The sequence below is a fragment of the Engystomops pustulosus genome, chromosome 1 (assembly GCF_040894005.1).
Source record: "Engystomops pustulosus chromosome 1, aEngPut4.maternal, whole genome shotgun sequence".
NCBI classification, from domain to species: Eukaryota; Metazoa; Chordata; class Amphibia; order Anura; family Leptodactylidae; genus Engystomops; species Engystomops pustulosus.
In genome coordinates, this window is record NC_092411.1 from 37,193,425 (window position 1) to 37,218,580 (window position 25,156).

The following is a 25,156-nucleotide window of genomic DNA, read 5'->3' on the forward strand; positions in this document are numbered from 1 at the left end:
TAGTCCTAGCAGAACACAACTGTAACCAAACATACCATACTCCAGAAAAATATAAAAGAAGCCTTTCCTTAAGTCAGCACGAGACACAAGAACACTCTTTGGCAATAGGTCGGCTCCAGGTTTCAGTAGGCCCCTGGGTGATGGAGCCACAGTAAGATCCTTTGCTTTGAACAAGGCGGCATTAAAAAAATTCAGAAATTAAACAAGTTTATTATCACAAACAGCCCCCTCCTGGTTATTTTATCCTCCTACGGATTTATTAGATACAGCCCTCCTCACAGCCGTATCTGGGGCCCCCAGGAGCCCTGGCACTTGCAGAGGTATGCCCAGTGCTGGTGTGGGCCCTGTTTGTGAAGGCCAAGAACTGAATTAGGATGGTGGTGGTGGGGGTGTTAAAGACAGTTAAAAACTTTGGGTGACCTAAATAACAGCTTTTAAAACCAGTCAACTCCCTCCATGTGCCTCCTGGTGTCTCTAATTTTCCCCTCAATTTCAGCTTCTTCAGATCTCATTCTCTTCTCATCTTATGATCTGCCATTCAATGGCACATCACTGCTGCAGCCAATCATAGGCCATTATATTGACTTGTGCACTAACAACATGTCACTACAAGCCACAAATGTGAAGGATGTTGGCGATTGGCTGCTATGGTGCCACGCCCTCAGACAGCAAGATACAAGACACAAAAAAAAAAACAAGATCTTCAGCCTTGTTCAGGAAACCAGTTCTGGAATTGATGGGATCAAGTGTGATTTCCTTACTTATTTTAAATGCTAACTTTGTAACAAACTTTGCATAATTCAATAGTGAAAGTGAATACCAGAACCCTTTTCCGCTTACTTTGGCTCCTTTCTCTCATTAAAAACTTTGTAATGTATTTAATTGAGTAAAGCAGCTTCTTTGTGCCCTTTTGCTGCTCTTTCTTGTAGGGAGCAGCGTATATGAAACCATTCAGAAGTTGTCCACTTCAGAGCGATAAGACAACTAATTAACTCTTCCCATAAGGAGAGAATATTTCCCTTGACGATTAAGCTGAGAAGATTCACTTTCTGAAAAGTTTATTGTCATTACACACCTTATCAGGTTCCTTTATCTCTCGGTTAATTTACACAACCTGCTTATATAAGGAAGAAAGGCAGGGGAAAAGAAGGACACAAGAACAGAGGTCTTCAATAATGTATATTACAAAGTTTCAAAATAAAGCACTATTCATTTATAACATTTTGTCTAAGTTTCTTAGGCCCAGTTCATACCTGTATTCACGATTACTTTGGGTATTTCCCTATAATCTCTTTAAACAGAAAATGTAACGAAAACTAAAAATGGAAGGTGTTGCCCATAGATTATGATGGGCTTTCGTTGAGAACTAGTTATTCGTAGTGGAAAAGAATATGCAGGCTGCTGCAAATATAAGAGAAAAATAAAAACTAAAATCCTAAGACTCCCATAATGACTGATAACTTAACAGATTTGAAATGAGACAATTGCCTTAAAGGGCATCTACCACCAGGATAAAGGACTATATGCAAATGAGCCTGAGGGGCTCCAGGCTCCATTAACACCTATAGAACCTGGAGCCCCTTTGGCTCATTTGCATACAGTCCTTCATCCTGGTGGTAGATGCCCTATAAGAAGACCCCAAAAGTCTAAGGTGGTCAGTCTGGAAGCCTATGCTTGCATTTCTAAATATTTTAACAAGAACACCACAAACAATTATAATTCTGTTCATTACAACAATAAAAATAAAACTTTATTTAAATAGTGTCTTTTTTCAATCATACATTCACTTTCCCTAATCTAGGAATATCAAATGTAATCCTATTATACAAAGCAATTCAGGGACTCTGTATTTTAAGCCGTCTTGCAGATGCCACAGCCTGGAATTATTCTGGCACAAAGGAACTTTCACTACCCACTAGCCGGTGACACAAACATCAGCTCCGAAATAGTTCTGAAGTCACACGAGCTTCCATCCACTGTGAGAGCACAATTTAATACTTGTTTGTGACATTAAAAAAATCTGGCTGTGAATCTGCAGTACAAATTGTCTTCCAGAATACCCAAAAGGCTGAAATTACACTCTATGCATTTAAAGGCCATAAATTGGAAATCCCAAAATCAAATCTCTCAGTGTCCGTAAAGATTATAGACGACATGAGAATATACGGGAAGTTTCATGTGAGCAAATCATCTTATGGACACGAGGGCACACAGTATTCACCCTCTTTATAGAACAAAGCTCTAATATTGTGCCAGATATAGAGAAACAGTGTGACATACAAGGTTTCTGTACACACCTGTCATTAGAAACATCACAGGAGAATCAAAGGGAATGGGGCAAATTTATTTACCCGGTCATGTCGCGATTCCCGAACCGGACGGTCCGACGAAGATGAAGTCCGGCACGATTAACGTAGCTTGTGCACCCAAGTTCCTGCATCGGTTGCTTGTCCGCCGATGCTTGTAAGTGATTTGAACTTTTAGGGTTTTTGGAATATTTTTATTATTTTTTTAAATTTATTTTTTTTACTATTTGTTAGACCCTTTAGTGTACATTAACCCTAGATGGTATGATTGATCCTACCATATACTGCAATACTACTGTATTAAAGTATGTGGCATTTTTGCACAGTATTCATTACGATGAGCCACTGGATCATTGTAACGAATCTGCAGAAGACCCAAGGCGACCCAAGAAGAACCGAGCGATTGGAACCATGATTGTGGCGCCCACGCGCTGGCGTCTTTTATGTACCATCAGCTGCATTGGAGAGGTTAATATCCGCAATCGGTTCCAGCACCGACCCCGGGTATTAGCCGTGGGGGTTTGCTGTAATATGCAGCAAACCCCAACTGTGTATGAAGAGGGCTCAGCCCGTGAGCCCACTGTAGAGTCATCTCAATGCTTCTAATCCTGTTACTCTGCATTGCTGTTGTGTGATAAAAATGAATTTTATTCTACTTGTCGTTGTTGATTTATGCAGTCAAGGAGGCGGGACAGCTTTCAAATCCACTCAAACTCTGCCCGCCTCCTCACGGTTGCTTTCACTCGAACCCACAAATGAAAACACTGCCCCCAGCTCTACGTTACTACACTCCAGTTTCAAACCTCCCCGCATGTGCAGTCCGCCTGTTATTCTGGCATCGGCATGCGCATCCGTGACTGGCCCTACGGGTGAATCGCACATGCGTTTGTAATGTGTATGGCGCTGATGTGTTTGAGAGCTAGCCAGCCATGCACTGGCACAGGGTTGACCGTGGACACTAATGCCAGAATAACAGGCGAACTGCGCATAAGGGGAATTTGAAACTTGAGTGAAGTGACAGTGCTGGGGTTAGTGTTTCGATTTGTGGGTTTAAGGTAGAGCAGCTGTGAGGAGGCGGGCAGAGCTTCAGTGGATCGGAAAGCTGTCCCTTGACTGCATAAATCAACAACGACAAGAAGAAAAAAAGTTGTTTATATCACACAACAGCAACGCAGAGTAACCAGATTAGAAGCATTGAGATGACTCTACAGTGTTCTCTAAGGTACTGTCCGGGGTATATTTAGATGATCAGAGGTGAACGGTTCCCTTTAAAAGAAAACCAACCACAAAAAGACAAAAAATAGAAATACTGCAGTTCCTCATCTTGATCCCAGTGCTGTCCATCACAGGATATGGATATATGCAGGATATGGTTACAAGAACTCTTAGGAACTTATTAGATGGACAGTCCTTTAAAGGGAATCTGTCCTTTAAGGGGAAGCTGCAGACACTGTACTGTTTGACATTGGTTATTGAGATCTCTTAGGGGGGTTAGAATACTCCCAAGACTGAACACAACTATATATTTTTGGTTTGTTTACTGTGTTTGTTTACTGCACATTTTTGTATGGAATAGCACATAGTATGGCTCCCCAGGGTGAACATACAAATGACACATCCGCTTGTAGGCTTACATCTTAAGATAAAAGGCAGCAGCATCCTAAGATCCAGATTCAACCGATTGTCTCAGTAAACAAATGCAGTCATTCCAGAAACCCTGAAGACAATATCTATTGTGTCTCAGAGAAAAGATAAATATCCTAAATGCCTTTAATTTGTAAGTAGCCTTGAGAAAGACCAAAAAAACTACATTCCAGCTAAATATTCATTACAATGTAAAACTTGGATAAACAAACTTAAATATTTGGTCTGATCCTTTAAGAACCTTTAAGAAACTTTGGACAATTGATTTTGGTCTCTGGCTGACAAATTTATCTTACATTATCTGCTTACTCACTATTAAAATAATAAAAATATTGAAAAATCTGATGAAACTCATTGATGATGATGGGATTAAAACAAAGATCCATGTTATTTCTCTCATCCAAGGCAGGAAAGGATAGAAATCTTGGTCCAGAAGATAGAAGAAATTTGGACTGGATGTGTCTATGTTTTCCTTAAACCCTACTTTGCAATACATGCAATAGAAAAGCAGGAATACATAATCCGTGTCGGAGCTGGGTACCTTGGGCCCACCAGATAAGATCCACCCTTCCATCAACTTCCAGAAAAAAATAGACCTTAGTAGGCTTAAAAATGGGTTGTCTCCTGCTGTACTTCAAGGATCCAGAGGAACCTGGGATCTTCTGATACCCCGGTGGGCCAGAGCCCCTCTATGCTGCAGCTACACAGGCTGTAACACTGTGCAGGATAAACTATAGGAGATAGATAGATGATAAGTATTTTTACCCAGGCATTCAATCAGGGGGTAATAAAAGAGCAATACATCCTCTGCCCACAAAAGGTCACATGCAGGGGGCCCCTTTAGAACAGGGGGCCATGGGCAAATGTGCAGTTTGCCGCACCCCAATGCCAGCCCTGCTTTTGTTGGTGCATGGTCAAGTGGTCCCAAATAAATCAGTTGGCGTTTTAATATCCCATTTGTAAAAAAAAATTAGAATTTTTATCACATCGGCCTTTAAAATGTCTGGGAAATGTTGCATCCGCCCATTACTTTTCTATTTTATGACTACTACTTTTACTCTTACTATTGCCACCACTTTATTATTACTATCATTATTAAAGTAGTAACAGCTTGAAATGCGGCTATAGCCGGCTGTCTGCTTTCCATCACAACATATGACTGAAGACACATTACTGTTTTCCTAGATTCAGTTTCCTTGTGGGTTTTGTTGAACTGGAAAAAATTCCTTTCTGTAAGTAACTCATGGGAGACTTTGCTCTTGAGTTAACAAATGACCGAACAGCTTTAGCTCAGCAAAAAGAAGAAGAAGAAAACCAAAGGAAAGAGAAAGTATGAGGAAATAGCCCAACCAAGCCACATGGATTTGTAACCTTAACCCTTACAAAAACATGAGATTTGCTGATCACAGCGAAACCTCTTTGAGGTTAATCATCACATTCCAAGCACATAATGTAAAAACTAGAATGAATGGAGAGGATACCTGATATACACAACCTATAGGAATATGCCTGCCAGGCAACGTACATAGTAGCCAATGTAAATAGCTTAGCTGGGGGGTCCTAAGGTCCAAGGCTAGACATGAGACATGGTATAACTAGGCAATGGCTACTTTATTTCTGGATATAGGCCATACTGTAGATTATATAGAACGCTAAGCCCACAAGGTAACATTACCTCATTGCAGTTTAGAAATACCATCCCAATAATATTAGCTTAATTTTCAGGTTACTCAGTTTACTCCTTGTTGACTGAGATCAGTGGCCGAATGGTTCGATGACCTATATGCCATATCTATATAAAAGGCAACAAACAATGCAGTTAGTAATATATAGGGGGTTGAAAAAGGTTCTAATTTTTCTTCACGCTAGACGCCATGGCTGCTTCGCCATCGTCTCTCCTCGTCTGAGCTATCTGGGTAGATGGACAGTTGTTTTTTTTAAAGTTACAAAATAAAAAAAATAATTTCATATCACCCTCTTTTCACTAGAACCGATAGAAAAAAAATAAACAGTAAAAATCATAAACATGTTAGGTACGGAAAATAGTGCCCACATGTCCACCACGCTATTTTTTCTCCACAAATTTTTTTTTTTTTAGAAAAGGTGATCAATAGATCATGCAGACCTCAAAACTTAGCAATGAAAACATCAGCTCATCTTGCAAAAATTACACCTCACACACCAAAGTATAAAAAAAGTTCTTAGTGTCAGAAGAATGAAAAAATTTTTTGTACAGAATGTTTAAATTTTTCTAAATGTATTAAAACACAATAAAACATATATAAATTTTGTATCCCAGTGATCATAGAGACCAAAAGAATAAAGGAGACATGTCATTTCGGGCGCACAGTAAAAGCTGTAAAAACTGAGGCCACAAGTAAATGTCGCAAATGAATTTTTCCACCAATTTCACTGCATTTGGAATTTTTTGCCTGCTTCCCAGTACACGGCATGGAATATTAAATACTGTCACTATGAAGTGTAATTTGTTATGTATTAAATAAATTTGAAGGTGGAGAGAGTGAAAAATGGAAACGCAAAAAAAGGAAAAAAGGGCCTGGTCGTTAAGGGGTTAATGATAGAGGAATAGGAATGGGGTTTCTCGAAACATAAAATCAATACATCACATTAATTAGTTTGTACTGCTAAATAACATTAAGTCATAATTAGTTATTTTATTTTGTTTTCCTCAACTCCAAGGTTCTGATTTTGGTAACTTTTCTGTATAAATGTCCTTCTTCGCTCTTCTATATAATGGGGTATTTATCAGCACAGCCCCAGGAGACAGATCACAAGCTCTCACTGGAATACACAATCTTTTCACATACAGAACCATGACCGGGAATAATTTCAGATTTATGAGGTTCTGTTCACATGAGACTGTTGATGGCACAGCAGGCAGCACAATATTTCACATCATAAAGAAAGGCACCAGAAAACAAACATTTTAAGTCAATGGGTATTGGGCACCACTAGCTACTATCATGTGATGGGTCCATTCTATAGAGAACGTTCACATAAGACATACAAGTTTAATATAAATTGTCCGTCACCATTTTTCTTTAAACCAGAAACCCTTTTAGTATTTGAGTTTGTATACAAAATCTGTGCTAAAACCTTGTACCACATCTATCATAGATTTTAAATTTATGGGTTTCCAAGTCAACCCTTGGCAGAAGAGGGAAAACCCTTTTGCGTACCTACAGAGCTCCCAGCAAGATTCGGGTGGAGGCACTGTGTCATAGTGAATTGAAAGGGGTATTCCCTTGAAGATAAAGTTACTAAATACCGTATACTCAGGAAGGTAAAGGAACACATTTTCTACTCCAATGTTACAATAATGCAGCTTTTCACAGATATAACTGTATCCTGTTTTCATTGGTCCTGCTGTTGTGATTTTTGGTTGCCCATGGATACGACCATAAACGCAGTCTAACTATGGTTCCTGCCTCTCACATGAATGTGTATCTCATAAACTGCAGGAGAAGAAGGTGGAGAGCACTTTCTGTGCAGCAGAATGAAGATGAGACCAGATCTAAATAACATGACAAGTGTTTGTGTGATTGGATAGGTAAGATACCAGAACTGAGTGTATTATTATCATCTCATTATCTCTCATCACGGATTTATCTCATCTCTCTTTTTCTGTGTGTCAAATATTGGTAGATTCTTTAGAAGCTAAATGAAAGTGTAGATAAACCCTGTATCCTGATATCTAAGCACATTGTCAGCACTCAGCATCTCATAGCAGTAGAGGGATCAGGAAGTATCTACTCAGCTGTGCCTGTCCACAATGATAAATCTTTGTTAGGAAAGGATGCAGTGATAAGTGCAAAAGCAGCATAAAACAGAGTCATTGTAAATGGTTAAAAAAGTTATCTTTACGATGTTAGCATCACTTGGGGATTAAGATTTCAGGGCTTTCTTCATAGGCAAATCCCTTTAAAGCCAGTAAACACCCTTCCTGCAGAGGTCGCCCTGAAAGGGTGTTACACATATAACTTATTACTATTAACATGGTGCAGTAAGGTTATACAGAACACTTCCTGTTCCGAAAACTTCCAAACGTAAGAGGTAGTCATAGTTCCCAAAAAGCACAACACGATTGCTTAAAGGAAATCTACCACCAGGATGAAGGATTGTAAACCAAGTACACTGACATACTGGTGTGTGCATCATCTGGCAGGATCTGCTCTTCTTTAAGCTCCTTATGCCCTGGTTTTAAAGAAAAAAAGACTTACAATTATGCAAATATGAAGTCTGTAGCCCCACAGACTAATTTGCATAATTTTTAAAGCTTTTTTTTTTGTGAAAACCAGGGCATAGAAAGCTAAGTGAAGAGCAGGTCCTGCCAGAGGGGGCGCACACCAGTATATTAATGTGCTTGGTTTACAATCCTTCATCCTGGTGGTAGATGTGCTTTAAAAAGCTTGTTTACTTAACTATTTGGGCTACGGAGGAGCAACGGGAAGCAACAACGAAATACTGTGAATACAATCATCTTATGACACATCGTGTAACACAGCAAACAGAGCTGCACCCATCTCAACCTGTTAATATTTAATAGGACAGGAAATTATGTGATAAATCAAAGTGCTGGAATACAATATATAAAGCTGGATTTAATAGGGTGACAACACGTAGCAGCTACGAGCAGTGGAACCAGACGTTGAGAGCTTATGTTCAGCACATTTTAATTCATTTACTATTTACCCCCTGCTTGTGATGAGCATGGAAAAGCAATTACAGTAAGTCCAGATAAATAATAATAATAAATCTTTAGTGCCTTATGCTGCCGCGCTTCACAGTATTATAAAGACAGCCCAAAGCTGGGAATAAAGGACATGAGAACGTCACTGATCAAATGTCTCCTACAACTACCAACAAAAGAAGATCTAGTGGTTGTACAATTTGTCCCGCTCATCCTGCATGCAGATAGGACACTATATACAATCTGCTCAGCTCCTCCTGCTCTGTAACATGCTGCCTGCATATAGGAGACTATGTACAATCTGCTCAGCTCCTCCTGCTCTGTAACATGCTGCCTGCACTATGTTCAGTGTCATATCTGCAGACAGAATGTTATAGAGCAGGAGGAGCCATGTACAATATTCTCAATTTCCTCTGCTATATAACAAACTCCCTGTAGATAGGACAATATGTACAATCTGCTCAGCTCCTCCTGCTCTGTAACATGCTCCTTTTAATGTTAGTAACTAGTATCTTATATACAGGGAGTATGTTATAGAGTACGTAGACTTGTCATATTTCAGAGGAGAGTAAACAGTACTTTACAATACGACTATGCGCATAGGGGAGGCTTTAATACTTTGTTTTTGCCACTATTTGGCTGCACAATTGGCAGAAATATTGGAATCTCGAGGTTTGGCAACACACCTGCCGATAGCGATTTCTTGCGGTTCCGTTTACAGCAATGGAATTACAACTTCTTCAGGAACTACATTTCTTCATCTACGTACAGCAGGTTATAGAGCAGAGGGACCGGTGTACATTCTACTCAGCTTCTTCTGCAGTATACCATTCGGTCTGCAAATAGGACATTATGTGCTATCTGCTCAGCTCCTCCTGCTCTATAACATGTTGCTTATAGAGTGGATTCTGTGCATAAACCACTCGGCTCTTTCTGCTCTATAACATGCTGCCTACAAATATTATACTTCCCTCCTCATGCTCTATAACATTCTGAACACATTTTTTTTGTGAAAAAAAAAACAAAACAAATAATTGGAATACATATTTTATAGATGCAGTTGATGCAGATAAAGTCTTAAAGGAAGGAAATAAGTTGCTGATCCATTCACCACACATCAATTAGAAAAGTTCAAAGGTCTGTAAGGGATGTATATTTTTCTAACTCTCGCTGTATAATTCAAGTAGAAGAAAGCCGATTCATCACATTTTTCTATTCAATTAACCTGGCAGCCCCTCACTTAGCAGACAAACCAGGCACAGCAAGGGGAATAGCAGAAACAGGTCACCGTCTTACATGTTGCGGCCCAAGACATAGTATTAACCCCCTTATATCATATTATCCCTATATTATTCTATGCACATATTGGTGTCCCATGTAGCCTCGGAGCGGATGTAAGACTAATCTCCTGCTATACTGGATTGGTTCAGGGCGTAAGTGAATAGGGCCCCCTACCCACACAGAGATTAAACATATTTAGTATACTTACACATGTATTTATGCACCAATATATACATTTACTCACTAGCACAGATCAGTCCCAGTAGACCTCTTACAAGGCAGGAATTGGAGATGAGAGATCCCTAGTCCTGTTGTTCTGCTGTCACGTACTTCACCCCTGACATTTCTTATCTGTATACTGTGGAAGATGTGCACTGTCATATACATATTATACTGTACATTGTGCAGCATAATAAAGTATATAATGGGGCACATCCTCCATTCTTCAGTGTGGCAGGTCAGACACTGCGGGCTTCATAGCAGCTGCTATGGCCACTTCCCCTGTTGTTACACCCCTGGATAGGATCAGACGTTTGCCCTAGAAACACAAATCTAAATCAAGATTGTTGCACTGAAGAGCAGTATAAAGCCCCCTGCACAGGACAAGGAAATGTCACTTATATGGGCTCATACCAGCCATGGATTCCAGACACAAGAGGGCAGATCCTATTCCTGTCGGAGTATATATCCCGGACAGTCATTTGCAATGGTCGTCCCTTAGCCGACAGCGCAAACCCATTAAAAGGCAGCTCCAAATATCCATCTGACCAGTTAGTGGAGGGGATTCATTATTTTACATGTGCCGGTTTGGAACCAAAAAAATTACAGTCTTAATCAACTTCCAATACATTTGCGAAGGCTTTTAGAACTTTTTTGGTACTTGTCCGATAAAAGAGGCTTGGCCTTGTTAGAGGACATGGCTTCAGAAGTTAAGTGTTCGTATGGAATTAAATCTGTTCACCAAAAAGTTATAGTGTAGCGCACAGTTTAGAGAAGTTAAAAGTCTAAAAGTAGGACCAGACAGTCTTACACTGTGACAGATTAATCACCACATCGATTAATCTGTCGCAACACTAGACTAGAGTTTTTTGCATTCTGAACATGTGACACAATAAACTCCACCCAGTACGTTTCATTCATTTTCAAAGTTTCTGTAGCCCCCCCCCCCAAAAAAAAACTGCCCTCGTGTCATCCATAGGTCATACATTTTTCAGTATCAGCAAAAGAAACAGAAGGCCAGCAAATGATGTCAGTAGCTTGTCCCAACCCCTATGAGTGTAAAAGGACTGTGTTACCTAGCAAGTGATTGGAGTGCACGGTAGTGCACAGATGGCGCCTGAAACATCGGATGACGTTCCCGTAGATTTTTCTCAGGGGCACTAGGGCCCATACACAGGGCAGTGTGAATGATCCAAAAGACAGACATAAAAAATGTACATATTTTTATACTCACATGTTTCTTACAATCACACATTTATATACACAAACAGTTCTTCACTCATACACACACATTTATATACATTTACACACTTATACATATTTATACATATACAATTCTAATACACATCTACAATTGATACACAAATACGCACACACAGAATACTGTATGCTATATATTATGCATACATTATATACACATACATACAGTACAATGTACAGTGTAGCAGGTTGGATGATGGGATCCCCACTGACACTGCGGGCCCCATAGTAGCTCCTACCGCTGTAGTTACGCCTCTGCCTCAAAAACAAGCACACATCAGAAAAATAGGTTTGTGTGCACAATTATGTGACACACCAAGGTGTTGGGACAATCTACTGACATCATTTACCTGCCTGGTTTTTTTTTTTGTGTTGCACCGCAGAAATGAAAAACATACAGATGACAAAAGGACTGTTTTTGACAACATAGGGCTCAGAAATTATAAGAATACTGAAGATACTTTTACCACAAAACAGAGACAGCGGTAGTTTGCGGACAGAGAAAACAAACATTCATGTGCCCGCAGCCTTCAACTGAGAAATTATCAGCTGGTGATACAAAGGGAAGTCCATGAATGAGACTCCAGGCAATTTTCTCCTAATGTTTCACATGAAAAAGGAACTAAATGCCTGACTGTAGGCCAAATGATTATGGTTATTATACATGTTACATTATCACGGCATGCACACTGTATATATTAGGATTACACTTAACATATACAGGAGTTCTCTACACAGCAGAAGGAATGAAACAGCATTTTAGAACAGTTACTATTGAGAAATGGGCATTACTAAACGGTGTGTGCTAAGAGAAAAAAATATATATACCTACATAAAATTATCAATGTGCAAAAGTTGTAAGAAGATAGTGGTCTACTATGTGGGGTTTAAAGAAAAAATTACAATCACAATCCAGGGACACTTAATCATAGATCCAGGCACCATGCAGGTGATATTTTCCTATATTTGTTATCCATGGCCACCTACATTCTAAAAGAATTTTTTACAATTATGCTAATGAGCCTGTGCAGTGTGCAGGAGCACTCCACATTATGTGCTGAAAATTCCTCTGCTGTGGTGAGATTACATCAGGCATAAGGGAAGTGCTGAGGGAGCAGGGGAGACTGTGAAAGTCTGCGAAACAGCTCCAACAGCCCTTCAACCTTATTAACAGAATTTTACAAGTTGATTTTAGAAAAAAAGAGGCCATGCATAACAAATAAAACAAGATTACCAGTGTCCTGGTGCCTGGATCCATGAGTGTCGATGGACGAGTTGAATTTTTATGCAGGTCGGAACTGGTATATTGTGGAAGTGTAACTAAAGAGAGTGCCTTTAACAATTGGGTTTTCCACATTTTTGCTAGTCATGTGAACAAGAATTGTAACTATGGGTCATCAGTGCGTCAGTTGTTCTTAAAGGAAACCTACCATCGCAGATCTACCTAATAAGGTAGATCCAATAGTAGGTTGTGATTAGAATTCTCAACCCCATAATGTTTTTGTATAAGTATTACATTCCATATTTTCACATTAAATCCTCATCTTTGATATATGTGAATGATCGGCAGGGGTTACTGGGGCGTGAAGTGATCTCGCCATGGAACGGTGGTAAAGGCTACTTCATGCCCCAGTAGTCTGTGTGATCCTTCTACCAGCGCGTCTTCATTGCCAATCGATGGATGCCATGTAATGCTATACCTTCCCTGCAGCTGACATTAGAGAAGATCTCCCAGCACTAAAGTTATATATCTACAGATTAATAATAGTAAATTATTGGGATCCAGGGTTATTACCTTTTTGCTTCCTCTAGGTGACATAAATACTCATAAGCAATGTTTTGTCGCCTTCTCTCATCCATTTCCTCTGCAGAAAGCCTTTCATCATCCACGATTGCTGAAAACAGGAAGGAGAGAAAAGTAAATCGGCAGATAATTACAGGGCAGACCTCTATTAAAGAACAGTAAGCTCACTTTAATAAATGCTCTATATATTTACATAGTTACATGCGCCAATTACAAAATCATCATTGCAAAACCTCAAGGGAACAATGTAGGGTTTTCCTGCTCGGACCTGGAGTTGGCCACATGTTTGGCCTTATATTAAACACTTCCTTTTTCATGTTTTGTCCTCAACTGGTTAGTGTTTTGTCTTGCCTGTAATAACTCTATATTGTGAGCCAAATCCTAAAGGCTGGGATAACAGAAGGTAAAAGTGCAGCCAGATGTGCACCGAGGGCATGTAATATAGCATAATAGCCAGGCAGGGAAGTAACTCTCTGCAACTTATTTCCGCAGATCCATAAATTCACATATAACAAGACATTGCAATAACAGGGAGCCCTGTCTAGGACCTTTAAAATAAAAAAAAATCCTATAAAATTTGTTAAAGGTTTGTTTTATAAGAGAGAACTGATTTCATTAAGAGTCCAATATACTGTAGTTATGAGCTCATCAACTTGGGTCTGATATCCATCACCTCCAGTAAACCGGTACGAACCATTTCCAAACTCTATCTATACAGTATCCTCCGGAGAACTTATGGGCCTACTTTCTTGTGATCACCGAAGATCCCAGGGACAAAATCCCCAGCATTCAGATAAGTATTCCCTATCCTGTAGATAGCAGATAAGAGTCTATAGTATAGGATAGGAAACTGATGTCATGATGTAGTCACAGCAATTCCGAATATGTCTTTTTATTTTTGTTTTATAACAAATAGTTTATAATAAACTATTTTGGACTGGGACCCCTTTGTTTTAATATTTTTTTACCATACATTGCAGGCATACTAAAGGGGTGCCAATGTCTTACAGAGGAAACCCATTTTCTCCATAAACCCCTTAGATGTGATGGTCACAATTGACCATAGCAACTAAGGGTTAAACTGTCGAGGGTTAGAGCTCTTGCAGAGCACCCTGGTCCTTTTTTCAATATATATATATTTAAAGGAGTAAGGTACATACAATAATTAACTTCACAGTTATCTGGCACATGCAGTAGTGGATTAGCATACAGGTGGTTTGGGCGGCAGCCCTGGGGCCCAAGCCCACTAGGGGGCCACCAAATTTTTTACTTTCACCTATGAAATATTTCAGGATCTTTGGAGGTCCTCCAAAAGTCCTGAAACTGAAGATTGAAAGCAGCAGATCCGCCATTCCCTAAGAAGCAGATTCTAGTATCTTATGTAGGGAGTGATTCCAGACTTGTAGGGGCTATGATATTCATACGGCCCAGGGTCCATGGCAGTCTTCATCTGCCCCTGGGCACCTGAATATTACATTAATTCTATACAAGGATATACAGAACGGTTTAAACTACTCGGTCAGGGAGTTTAAGGTGAGAGTAAATTACAGTTTGGTGGTTGCACGTCCATTAGTTATTAATGCTATATTGGGCTTTGGTTTCCATGTTCCTCTTTTCCACTGTAGGATACATTGAGAAGTCCTCTGTATTGAGAATTTTTAAGCTCAGGTTCAGAGACGTGCTCACATTTATATTCATAAAATAAAACTAAAATATTAAAGATCTGGCTGCTGCAGCTACAGAATGTAAAAGTGAACATTGCCAAAAGAATCTTACTAAAAAGTTTTAACAAACACTTGATCTCAGGACTGTGCCCCTTACTAGAAATATAGAAAAGTCATTGGGGCTCATTTACTAAGGGTGGCACGCTGCACCTTCGTCTGGCATTGCACGTTTTTCGGGGATTGTACGACTTGGACAGGTATTCAACATGGGATTGCGTTGGGATTGTGTCGCACAAGATCTTTTTTGGCGCAGCTGCGCTGGCTTCCATGCGACACTAATCAGGGGGCGTGCCGTTGGATGATCTGACTGATTTGGACTGAGTGAGGTCTTTAACTTTCAAATTGTGTTGCAAGACAATGCACTTACATGCACCACGAAATAGAAGGTGAACACCGTTGGACCTGAGCAGGGAAGTGACACATGCAGGATATCGGGTACATTATAGTCGGACAATGCACTTTCGGTGAACTCCAAGGACTGAGTAAGTTTATGTGCCCCATTGTGTTTCGTGTTTATATCTTTTGTTTTCTTGCTGAGAATTAATTGATGCATTTCTACTTATGCATCGCCTCTGCAATGCGTCAGCCATAGTAAAAGAAACACACTAAAGGAACTGGTGCCCTGTTCACAGCAGACCAAACACCATTGCTGTGCTACTATGAACCAAGAGTACCCCACAAAACAGGTGGGAGGAGGACAAGACTATACTTGTGAGACCCTTGTAGTTGAAATTGAATACATATTTATTGGTACATTAAGGACAATAAAAATTGTTAGTTACAAACTATAAAACAGTAGTGGCACCGTGGTGAAGGTGTCCACAGGATACAGTACAGTAATAAATGGTGAAACAAAGAGGAAATAGCAATCTAAACCCGGCCAATGTGTAGACCAAGCATATATAGAGTAAAAATACAGGAGGAAATGGGCATGGGGTCACATGAAACCTGTTGGGTACCATCTGAAGAATACATATGTTTAGACAACTTGAGGGGGTCGCTATAATGTGCAATAGCATGAAGGGCCCTCCCAGCGGTAAATGCCAGTTCTTACCGAAGTGAAAAGGGTGATGTACTCCACTGTCCAGGAAGACCGCGTCCCCGATGCGCGTTTTGGCTCAAAATGAGCCTTCGTCCCACCCCTAGACGAAGGCTCATTTTAAGCTGAAACAAGGGACTCATTCTCCCTGTTATCACCAAAATATTCCCTTTCCTATGGATAGTGTTAAATCTAAAAATGACCAGAAACCCTAAACAGACGGTCCCTGACGCAAGGACACCCGACTTCCAGACGGACCCCTCAGCCCACTGTGACCTCTGGTTAAGTTCTCTCGATGATACATTAGTCCCAGGCTGCAATGTGTCTGTAATGAAGCTTTATTGATAATTCTAGTTTCCATGACAGCAACAAATTTGAAAATCCAACTTAGGTTCTTTAGATTTGTACATAATCCAGGGACTGCCTGTAACTTTATTTGTTCGTTGTTGAAAAGGATTTCATACTTGTATGGATACTTCTTGAATACCATCTTGTCACTTGAAATGTGCATGTACAGCAAACTGTCTATTCAGCCCACTGTAACAGGGGATCAGCAGACCCCAGAGATTTACCATGCAGCTTTCCCCCACATCTGTCAAGCATTTTCATATATCAAATATTTGATATACATTGTTATTCAGGACTTCTTTCCTTCTAAAATCAATTTTTAAAATTATAACGATCCAAAAGGACTTCTGGGAGTTTAAGTAAAGCCCCTTTGTGCTGTAGCTTCACAGGCTGTTACAGTGTCGTCCAACCCCTGCTGACTGGAATATAAATATAGATATTTTTGCCAATTTTTCTAAAAAGAAAAATTGAAATATCACATGGTGATAAGTAATCAGTCCCTTTGCTCAGTATTGAGTAGAAGCTTTGGAGCTGGTGCAGACAGGAGTCTTCCTGCGAAGATGCAACAAGTTCACACCTGTATCTGGGGATCCTCTGCCTCTTCCTTGCAGATCCTCTCCAGTTCCCTCAGGTTGGATGGTGAATGTTGGTTGAAGCCATTTTCATATCTTTCAAGAGATGCTCAATTGGGTTTAGGTCCGGGCTCTGGCTGGGCCAGTCAGGAATGGTCACAGAGATGTTCTAAAGCCTCTGCTTTGTTATTTTAGCTGTGTGCCTAGGGTCACTGGCCCACATTTACTTAGGACCTTGCGCCAGTTTTCTGTGGGACTTTGCACATTCCTTTCATTGCAAACTGCTAGCACATGTATTTAAGAAGTGTCCACGCCACATGTGTGTCGCACACGACCCTATTTTGTTGCATCTGCACTATTCTTCACGCAACACAGTCTGACTGTGCCCCAAATTTATCATGAAAAGTCCAACAGTAGTATGTGACACGCCCCATGTTATAGAGGCAACAAAAAAAAAAATCAGTGCACTCTTTCAGTCCAGTGCAGGGAGCCCCAGATGCATGAGGAACGAGCGCCACAAATTATGAATCAGGCGCACCCTACATGCTGAACATAGTGCAGTTTTTAGTAAATGTACCCGATTTTCTTGTTGGAAGGTGAACCTTTGACGCAGTTTGGGGTCCAGAGCACTCTGGAAAAGGCTTTCATCCAGGATATCTCCGTACTTGGCCGAGTTCATCTTTTCTTCAGTTGCTACCAGTGGTCCTGTCCCTTCCCCCATAGCATGATGCTGACCCCACCATGTGTCACTGCATCAGAGCAGAGAATCTTATTTTTCCTAGTCTAGTCTGGATGGAAAGGTTGAGGTGTGTTCTTCCAAGGTTAGGGAGAACAATGTACTCTTAGGACCAGTGCTGCAGAAATTCTTTTGTAACCTTGGCCAGATCTGTTACTTGCCACAATTCTGCCTCTGAGCTCCTTGGGCAGTTCCTTAAACCTCATGATTGTCATGTGCTCTGACATGCACTCTGAGGTCTTATAGAGACAAGTGTGTGCCTTTCCCTTATCAAGTCCAATCAGTTCAATTAACTGGACTTCAAAAAAGGAGTAGAACCATCTCAAGAAGGATCAAAAGGAAATGGACAGCACGTGAGTTACGTATGAGTGTGAGAGCAAAGGGTCTGAATACTTATGACCATGTGAAATTTTATTTTTTGTTGTTTAATAAAATTAGCAAAAATATCTTTCTGCTTTTATGTCAAGATGGGATATAGAATGTACATTAATAAGCAAAAATAAGAACATTTTTGTTCTTAACAATGGGCTGCATTGAAACAAAACTTGAAAATTTTAAAAGAAGTCTGGATACTTTCCATACCCACTGTATAGCCCAAGCAAAAAAATGTAATGTTTAAATTATGTAGACTACCTCTGTAATACGGACACCTTCTATTATTAATCATGCTGGCGGAGGAAAGTTTTTATATTCTAAAATAATGTAGCACAAGTGTCTACCCAGCGCTGCAGAAACTCATATGCTGTATGTAAATGAGCACTTTGCAAGACTCGATATGAGGTTATAAGCCAGACTCGCAAGACTTTAGTTTTCATATAGCACATAAATATTAAAAGTCGCTTATTAATGGAAGTCTCTGAATACACAATCCTAATACATTATCTCACAATGAAAACAGTACAGATACTGGACCTCAGTGACAAACTACAAGATATAACAAGATATTGTGAGAAAGTTACCGTATGAAGTCTGATTCTGAGAGGCAACTGTAAAAAACTGGAATATTAGAAAGAAAAACCTTAGGGAAGAGGTGCCTTATAATCTAGTGTATGATATCGGTTCTTATATGGAGCAAAATAAATTCCAAATGTATAAAAAGAAAAAAAACTGATGATACCATGGATCTACCTGCCGATCCATCAGTTGGCAAGAACGGGATGTCCATTCTCCAGATCACTGGGGATCCATTCTCCCAAAAACAAAAGGATAGAGCAGATGGTTATTATGTCATAATGTCTACCCGAAGGACATCGTAGAACCGGTCCTGGTGAAATCAACGACTTCAGTAAGCATAGGATGAGGTTTTTCTGCAGCTTATTTTCTAGATACAGTGGTTTTGCTACAAAACACTTATATTTTCATTTTAAAAAAACGAACCTTGTTGAACTTTAATCCATCACCAAAAAGAAAAAAAGTCATAAATAATATTAATATAAACCTGTTGCTGCTAAAAAAATTGCTCTGCACATAGGAGCAATTTAATCTCAGAGAAACACTGACTTGTATCCCTCACCCCTACATCCATATTATTCTCAAGCGTTGAGCAATTCTTCCTGTTTACCCAATGCCGTTCATAGATTCAGAGAAACAAAACATTTTCTATGATGAAAACATCTCAAGTGCTACAGAAGCCACAGAGTAAGATAAAGTAATGTACCGCGATGATGCAAAATAGAGCTGCCAGAGACATATTGCTGAAACGGGGTCCCATGGCAACAGAATTTAAATGTCAGTCTCTAAATATGGATGTTGTTGCAGATTTCTATAAATGTAATATCGGAGTGAAGTCATCTCCCGAGCAGGGCTTTCCTCCCATTCACAGTGTGCACTTTTCAGAAGTAAACATTGTACTGGAGAATAATGGAACTGTAATGGAATGAAATTGTGCATTTAGGTTGGAAATGATCCAGAATTACCCTGAAATTACTTCAAAGATACACAAAGCAAAAATAAAGTGAACCAGAAAAACTTAAAATTATATCCATTTCCTTAAAAGGGGGGGGGGGCTTACTGTAAATATACAAAAAAAAATGCAATGAGGCAGCACTCCAGTAAGTATAAAGGTGATCTTTATCCACCCATGGCAAAATAAGGTGCAACGTTTCAGCTCATCCACAGAGCCATTATCAAGCATGCTGCCTCATTGCATTTTTTTGGATATCTGACCTTACAAACCGGTGGATCCGGTTTGTTGGAGGCGTGCACCCACTATTGGACTTGATCCATTATACTAACTGTGCTGCTCCACAATCGGACTGTTCCCTAAACATACAAGGTGTTAAAAAAAAAAAAAAATGGAGGTTGGGATGGTAGAATATGTTGATAAATAAACATTGGGGCACATTTACTTACCTGTCCGCTGGAGTTCCCCAAAGTGCATTGTCTGACGATAATACACTGTGCAGCGATTTACTACAATCGTGCGCCCGATATCCTGCATGTGTCACTTCCCCGCTCAGGTCTGATGGAGTTCACCATCTTTTAAGCGGTGCATGTAAGTGCAGGGACTTGCGACACAATTTTAAAGTAAATCCCGCGCTCAGTCCAAATCAGACGGATTGTCCGGAACAGCAAACTCTGACGCATGGAAGCCAGCGCAGTTGCGCGCCAAAAAAGCGATCGTGTGCGCCAAAATCCCAGTGCAGACACCTGTTAAATACCTGTGCAAGCCGTGTAATCAGCGTGTGCCTTTCTACTGGTATAGGTAACATTACTGCTCTTATGTGAGGGACGTTCTTCCTCTGTTTACAATTCCTACTTAGGTTGTGACTGTTAATAGGCTACACTTACCAGTTTCTATTTGTTCCATTGGTTTTATCAACTTTATATTATGTGGCACTCTCTGTTGTTTTTATATTGTATTGCTGCTGGTGCATTGTGATGCACTATTTTTTCTCAATAAAGATTGTTTTGTATTATACGTAATATACTTTAGATGTTGTGTTTTTCAATTTTTTGGTGAGATTAATTTATACAACGGGGGGATCCAGTACAATCTATGCCCATACCACCCGTTTTATTACTTTGGTTTTAACTACAAATCCAGTCCAAAATCTGAAAATATGCAATATTTTTCTAAAAGCTGTCCAATGTTACCAAGTTTAAGCACTCAATGAAGAACATTCGATATTTGAAAACTTTGTAGGCAACATAAAAAATCCCGATCTTCAGAGAAGACTTAAACAGAACCTGTCACCAAGGACCTCATTTTCACTAAAGACACCTGCATTGCACGTCTGCCTCTCTGCCTTTTCTAAGCATTTGCATTATAGTATAATTGAGTGTTATAACTTACCTTGCTCCCTGACAAAATACTGGGGTAGTCCCAGGGCTGGGCTTTGGTTTGGATGCATTTCAAAAAACAACATGTGACTTGTCTGTGTTAAATTACTCCTCAGATCTTAGCCCCCACCTTTGTGCTCTTGTACAGCTCCTTCCTCTCCCACTGATGTCATCTTATCAGGCTGTGAGCGATGTGAAGGAGCAGGAGGGAACTGTATAGGGGCCCACAGGTGGGGGCTGAGAGCTGAACAGTCAGCACAGATTGGTCACATGTTGTTTTTTGAAATTCATCCAAACCAAAGCCCTATCCCTTTAACTACCCCAGGATTTTGTCAGGGTGCAAGGTAAGTTATAACACACAATTGTACTGTAATGCAAATGCTTAGAGAAGGCAGAGGGGCATTTTTGCGCTGCAGCTGTAATGGGCTTCTGCAACCTGTCTGTAGTGAAAATGAGGTCCCTTTAAGTGAAACAAAATCTCCGATGTGTGAGAGGCGGAAACTCCCGTAGAAATCATAAAACTATGTCCTTCCTGTTGTTCCTGGGTTGCTGTAGTTTCTTTCTAAAAAATTAGATTCCATCACCTCAATTCCACCAGGCGTGAAAATAGAGGGTAAACTTTAGTTGGATAGATTTTTAAGAAATATTTGTCTTTTTTTTTTGCTTTTCGATCCAATGTGTATTTCCCAAGATATTCCCATCTGTCTATAACTTAAATCATTGATTGAATCAATGCAATTTTATTCTGGGGAACCCAAATCTGAAGTAAAAAGATGGGGGATCCCATACAAGAAATAAAGCAAGCAGCACTCTTATACATTGCGAGAAATGGATACCAAAAGTGTACCGGAAGATTATTACATCACAAAAATATGTTCTAGTAACAGAAATGATAAAATATCACAGTGTGTGATGACCAAAAGGATCACTGTGCATCTGGAAGGGAATTATTAGTCATCCTGGAAAATATGACTGGACATTACAAGTACAATACCGCACTATGGCTGCAGTAACAATACTTCTCCCCTTACTACAGGATGCGTATGGAGCCATGTCCATTTATGTCGCTCAAGAAAAATATACAGCATAAGGCTGCATTCACACTACAGTATGGGGGACGTATATACGGCCGACGTATATGCGGCTGATATACGTCCCCCATACACTTCTATGGGCTTGCGGCGCCCTACGGGAGCAGTACGGTGCAGCACACATGCAGCACCGTACCGCTCCGTAGCCCGGGAAAAGATAGGACATGTCCTATCTTTTCCCGTATTACGGCGCCGTCGCCCATATCTTCCTATGTAGAGGGGTGGGGGTGAGCGGCGCTCTCCTCCTCCTCCTCCTCCTCTTCCTGCGCTGTGGTGTGCCCGCCGTGCTACGGTGCGGCGGGATCACGGCAGTGTGAATGTAGCCTAAGGCTTCCTTCACATGATGTGTGCCAGCCGTACCGTAGTACGCCGGCACACGTTGCCGCCTGGGAGAGGAGGAGGTGAGCCTGCTCATCCCCCCCTCTCCATAGTGATATATGGTGCCGTATTCTGCGGAAAGATAGAACATGTCCTATCTTTCTCCCGGCTACGGAACGGTACGCTGCCGTAACACTCCCATACGGCGCTGTGCGACCATTGCTATCTATGGGGGATGTATATACGCCGTATATTTACGTCGGCCATATATACGTTGTGGGGTGCTCTAGTCAATATTACCTCTAATACTTTCCTTTTCCCACCAGATCACAGACACTTCATCCGGACTCCTCGAAACATGTCAGTAACAGTCTCCTTCCCCTCATTGAAAAACATTGCCAAAGGCATTCTCAGGAAAAGCCGGCGGAGAGAGGGGATCAGGAATATATCCATAATAATATCTAGTACAAATGATGACTAAGATTCTCATCCCAACGTATTCAACTCCATCAAAAGTCTTTGTATCTTATTAGGTTTGAAAAAATACAAAATATACCGGTATTACATTTTTTAAGTACTGTAAAGTCTCCTAATGTAGAGATTTATCAAACTGGGGAAAACCCCTAAACTTTATCCAAAATTTGTCCAATTTCTTTTTTTAATTGTAACACGTGAGGCTCTCTCTTTATGTCGCTCCTCGGGGAGAAGAACAACAAGCCTTTTTTTGTGGAAAAAGTTTTTACAGGTTATCAAAAGTAAACTTTTTTTTTTTTTTTAATCAAAAGAAAGCTTTAGATAAAATAAACAACCAAAAAAACCCGCAAAACAACCGTATGGAGACCTGCAGCAATAAATGACCTTCTACAAATAATTGTAATTTATGTGAGCTTATATAGATTATATATTTATACACACACTGTTCTAGTTGTCCATGGCAACCTATCAGAGCTCAGCTTAAATTTTATGAACAGCTGTGGGAGAATGAAAGCCGAGCTCTGACAAATCTCCCCCATTCAGTGAAACTTCTATGAGCAGACCACTCAATCCTGCACAGAAAAGTGCTCTTTTATAGGGGTGGTCTTCTCATAGGGGGGCTTCTATAGAGTATAAGGGGAAAATAACCCAGATGCTGCAGAAAAAGGGAATCTTCTCAAAGAAGTTCACTATATACCGTACCCTATCCACAATGCTGAGGGTTAGTAACCAGGGATATCACAGTAGTTATACCACAGAAACCATACCCCTGTGACACCGGCCGTAAAGTGGTTTCGCACACATATGAAAAACTTCTAATATGTACTATTTTAGCTCTAACAAATTCTTGTGATTTTTTTTACCCTCTAGTTACACTTTTATTGTAGCTAAAGTTTTTCAAAAACTTTCTAAAATGGGGAGTGAAGAGGACACTGCAATCGGCCGCTATCAATTATATCAGTATTTTTCAGTAAAATTTTAGTTGAAATGTACATTAAAGAGGACCTGTTACCCCCCCCCCAAAATACCCCCACCAAATAGGTCCCCAGCCCCTTTATATTTATTAATTTTTTATTAAAATTTGTGTGCACAAACTCCCCTAGCAGTCATCCGTATTCATGAGGGGGGCGGCCGACACACCCCCATCACGCCCCTGTCAGTCATAGAGCTGGGGACAGGATTAGGGAGAACATATTTGGTAGGGGTATTTTTCGGGGGTGACCGGTCCTCTTTAAGCTTTTGAAGACTTCCCTAAATATGTACACACTTTCGAAGCAATGAAAGTCTCATCTTGCACTTTTAAAAGTAGCCTTATCCCCACATAGACTGAAAAATAAATTTTCCAATCTGCTTTATATTTTTGGTTTTGGACAGACCTCCTGAAAAAAAATGTAAATAATGATACGTTAACTTCAACATTGTTGCCAAAATCTGGATTACCATTGACTTGTTAACTACAGGATGTGCTTTTCTAAAGACTTCCTACTTTTACAATCTAAGCTGGGTGAACGCATCCAGGGGACTATGTGGGTAGATCCTGTTTTTCTGTGGAACTAATTGGTAAAATGTGAAATAAATGAATCACAAATTGTTGGCACAACAACTCATCGCTCCGTTACAGGAAAATTATTTAACGATAAGCATTAAGGAATTAAGATTGTAAATGTAACTTTAGGCCATATTAATGTAATGGAATATTTAATTACATAATGTAGCGGAAATATAAATGTAAGTCAATCAGAAAAAAAAAATTCTAAATGAAAATAATCTATTATTATTAACTCAAGTGGAGATAAAGCAGCTGGACATATAAGAGACTGGGCCCCCTGCAGCACATCACCTGGACACCCATCTGCTGCACCGCTCTATTAAAAGGGACTTTGGGTTCCAAATTTCGTTCACCCATTCTGTGGGACTCGTAGAACAAGGTCACAACTCCAAGGCCCCTTTATGCAGCTGATAAATTGGGATCAGGCTTCATTGGCCAGAACAATGATGATGAACATTTTAGAGACTTAAGTGCCCAAATTACAACCCAAAACCCACTTATCACAAAGTCTCAAAACATCAATTTAAGCAATGACTTATAGCTCCCAGCTCTGCCAACAGCACCGATTTATGTAGCCATCTATATACTGTATATATGAGTGTATAAATGTATACAAACTTATACAGTATATATACACAGTATGTACATATTTATACATTTATACACACACAATATATAAATCATGTACACATAGTATATACACCAATTTGCACACATACTGTATAGTACATAACATTATATATACACACACACATACATAGTAGGTAAACCATATATACACATACATACAGTATAAAC

General features: G+C 40.0%; 1 protein-coding gene across 3 annotated transcripts in view; it reads right to left on the bottom strand.

The window, feature by feature from the left end:
- Positions 1 to 25,156, bottom strand: part of IQGAP2 (IQ motif containing GTPase activating protein 2) — a 190,662-nt gene that overhangs the window by 118,830 nt on the left and 46,676 nt on the right. For all 3 annotated transcript variants that reach the window (XM_072138147.1, XM_072138138.1, XM_072138156.1), the window contains exon 2: positions 13,217 to 13,316. In XM_072138147.1, the coding sequence (XP_071994248.1) occupies positions 13,217 to 13,316 (100 nt within the window). The remainder of the gene's footprint in view (positions 1 to 13,216; positions 13,317 to 25,156) is intronic.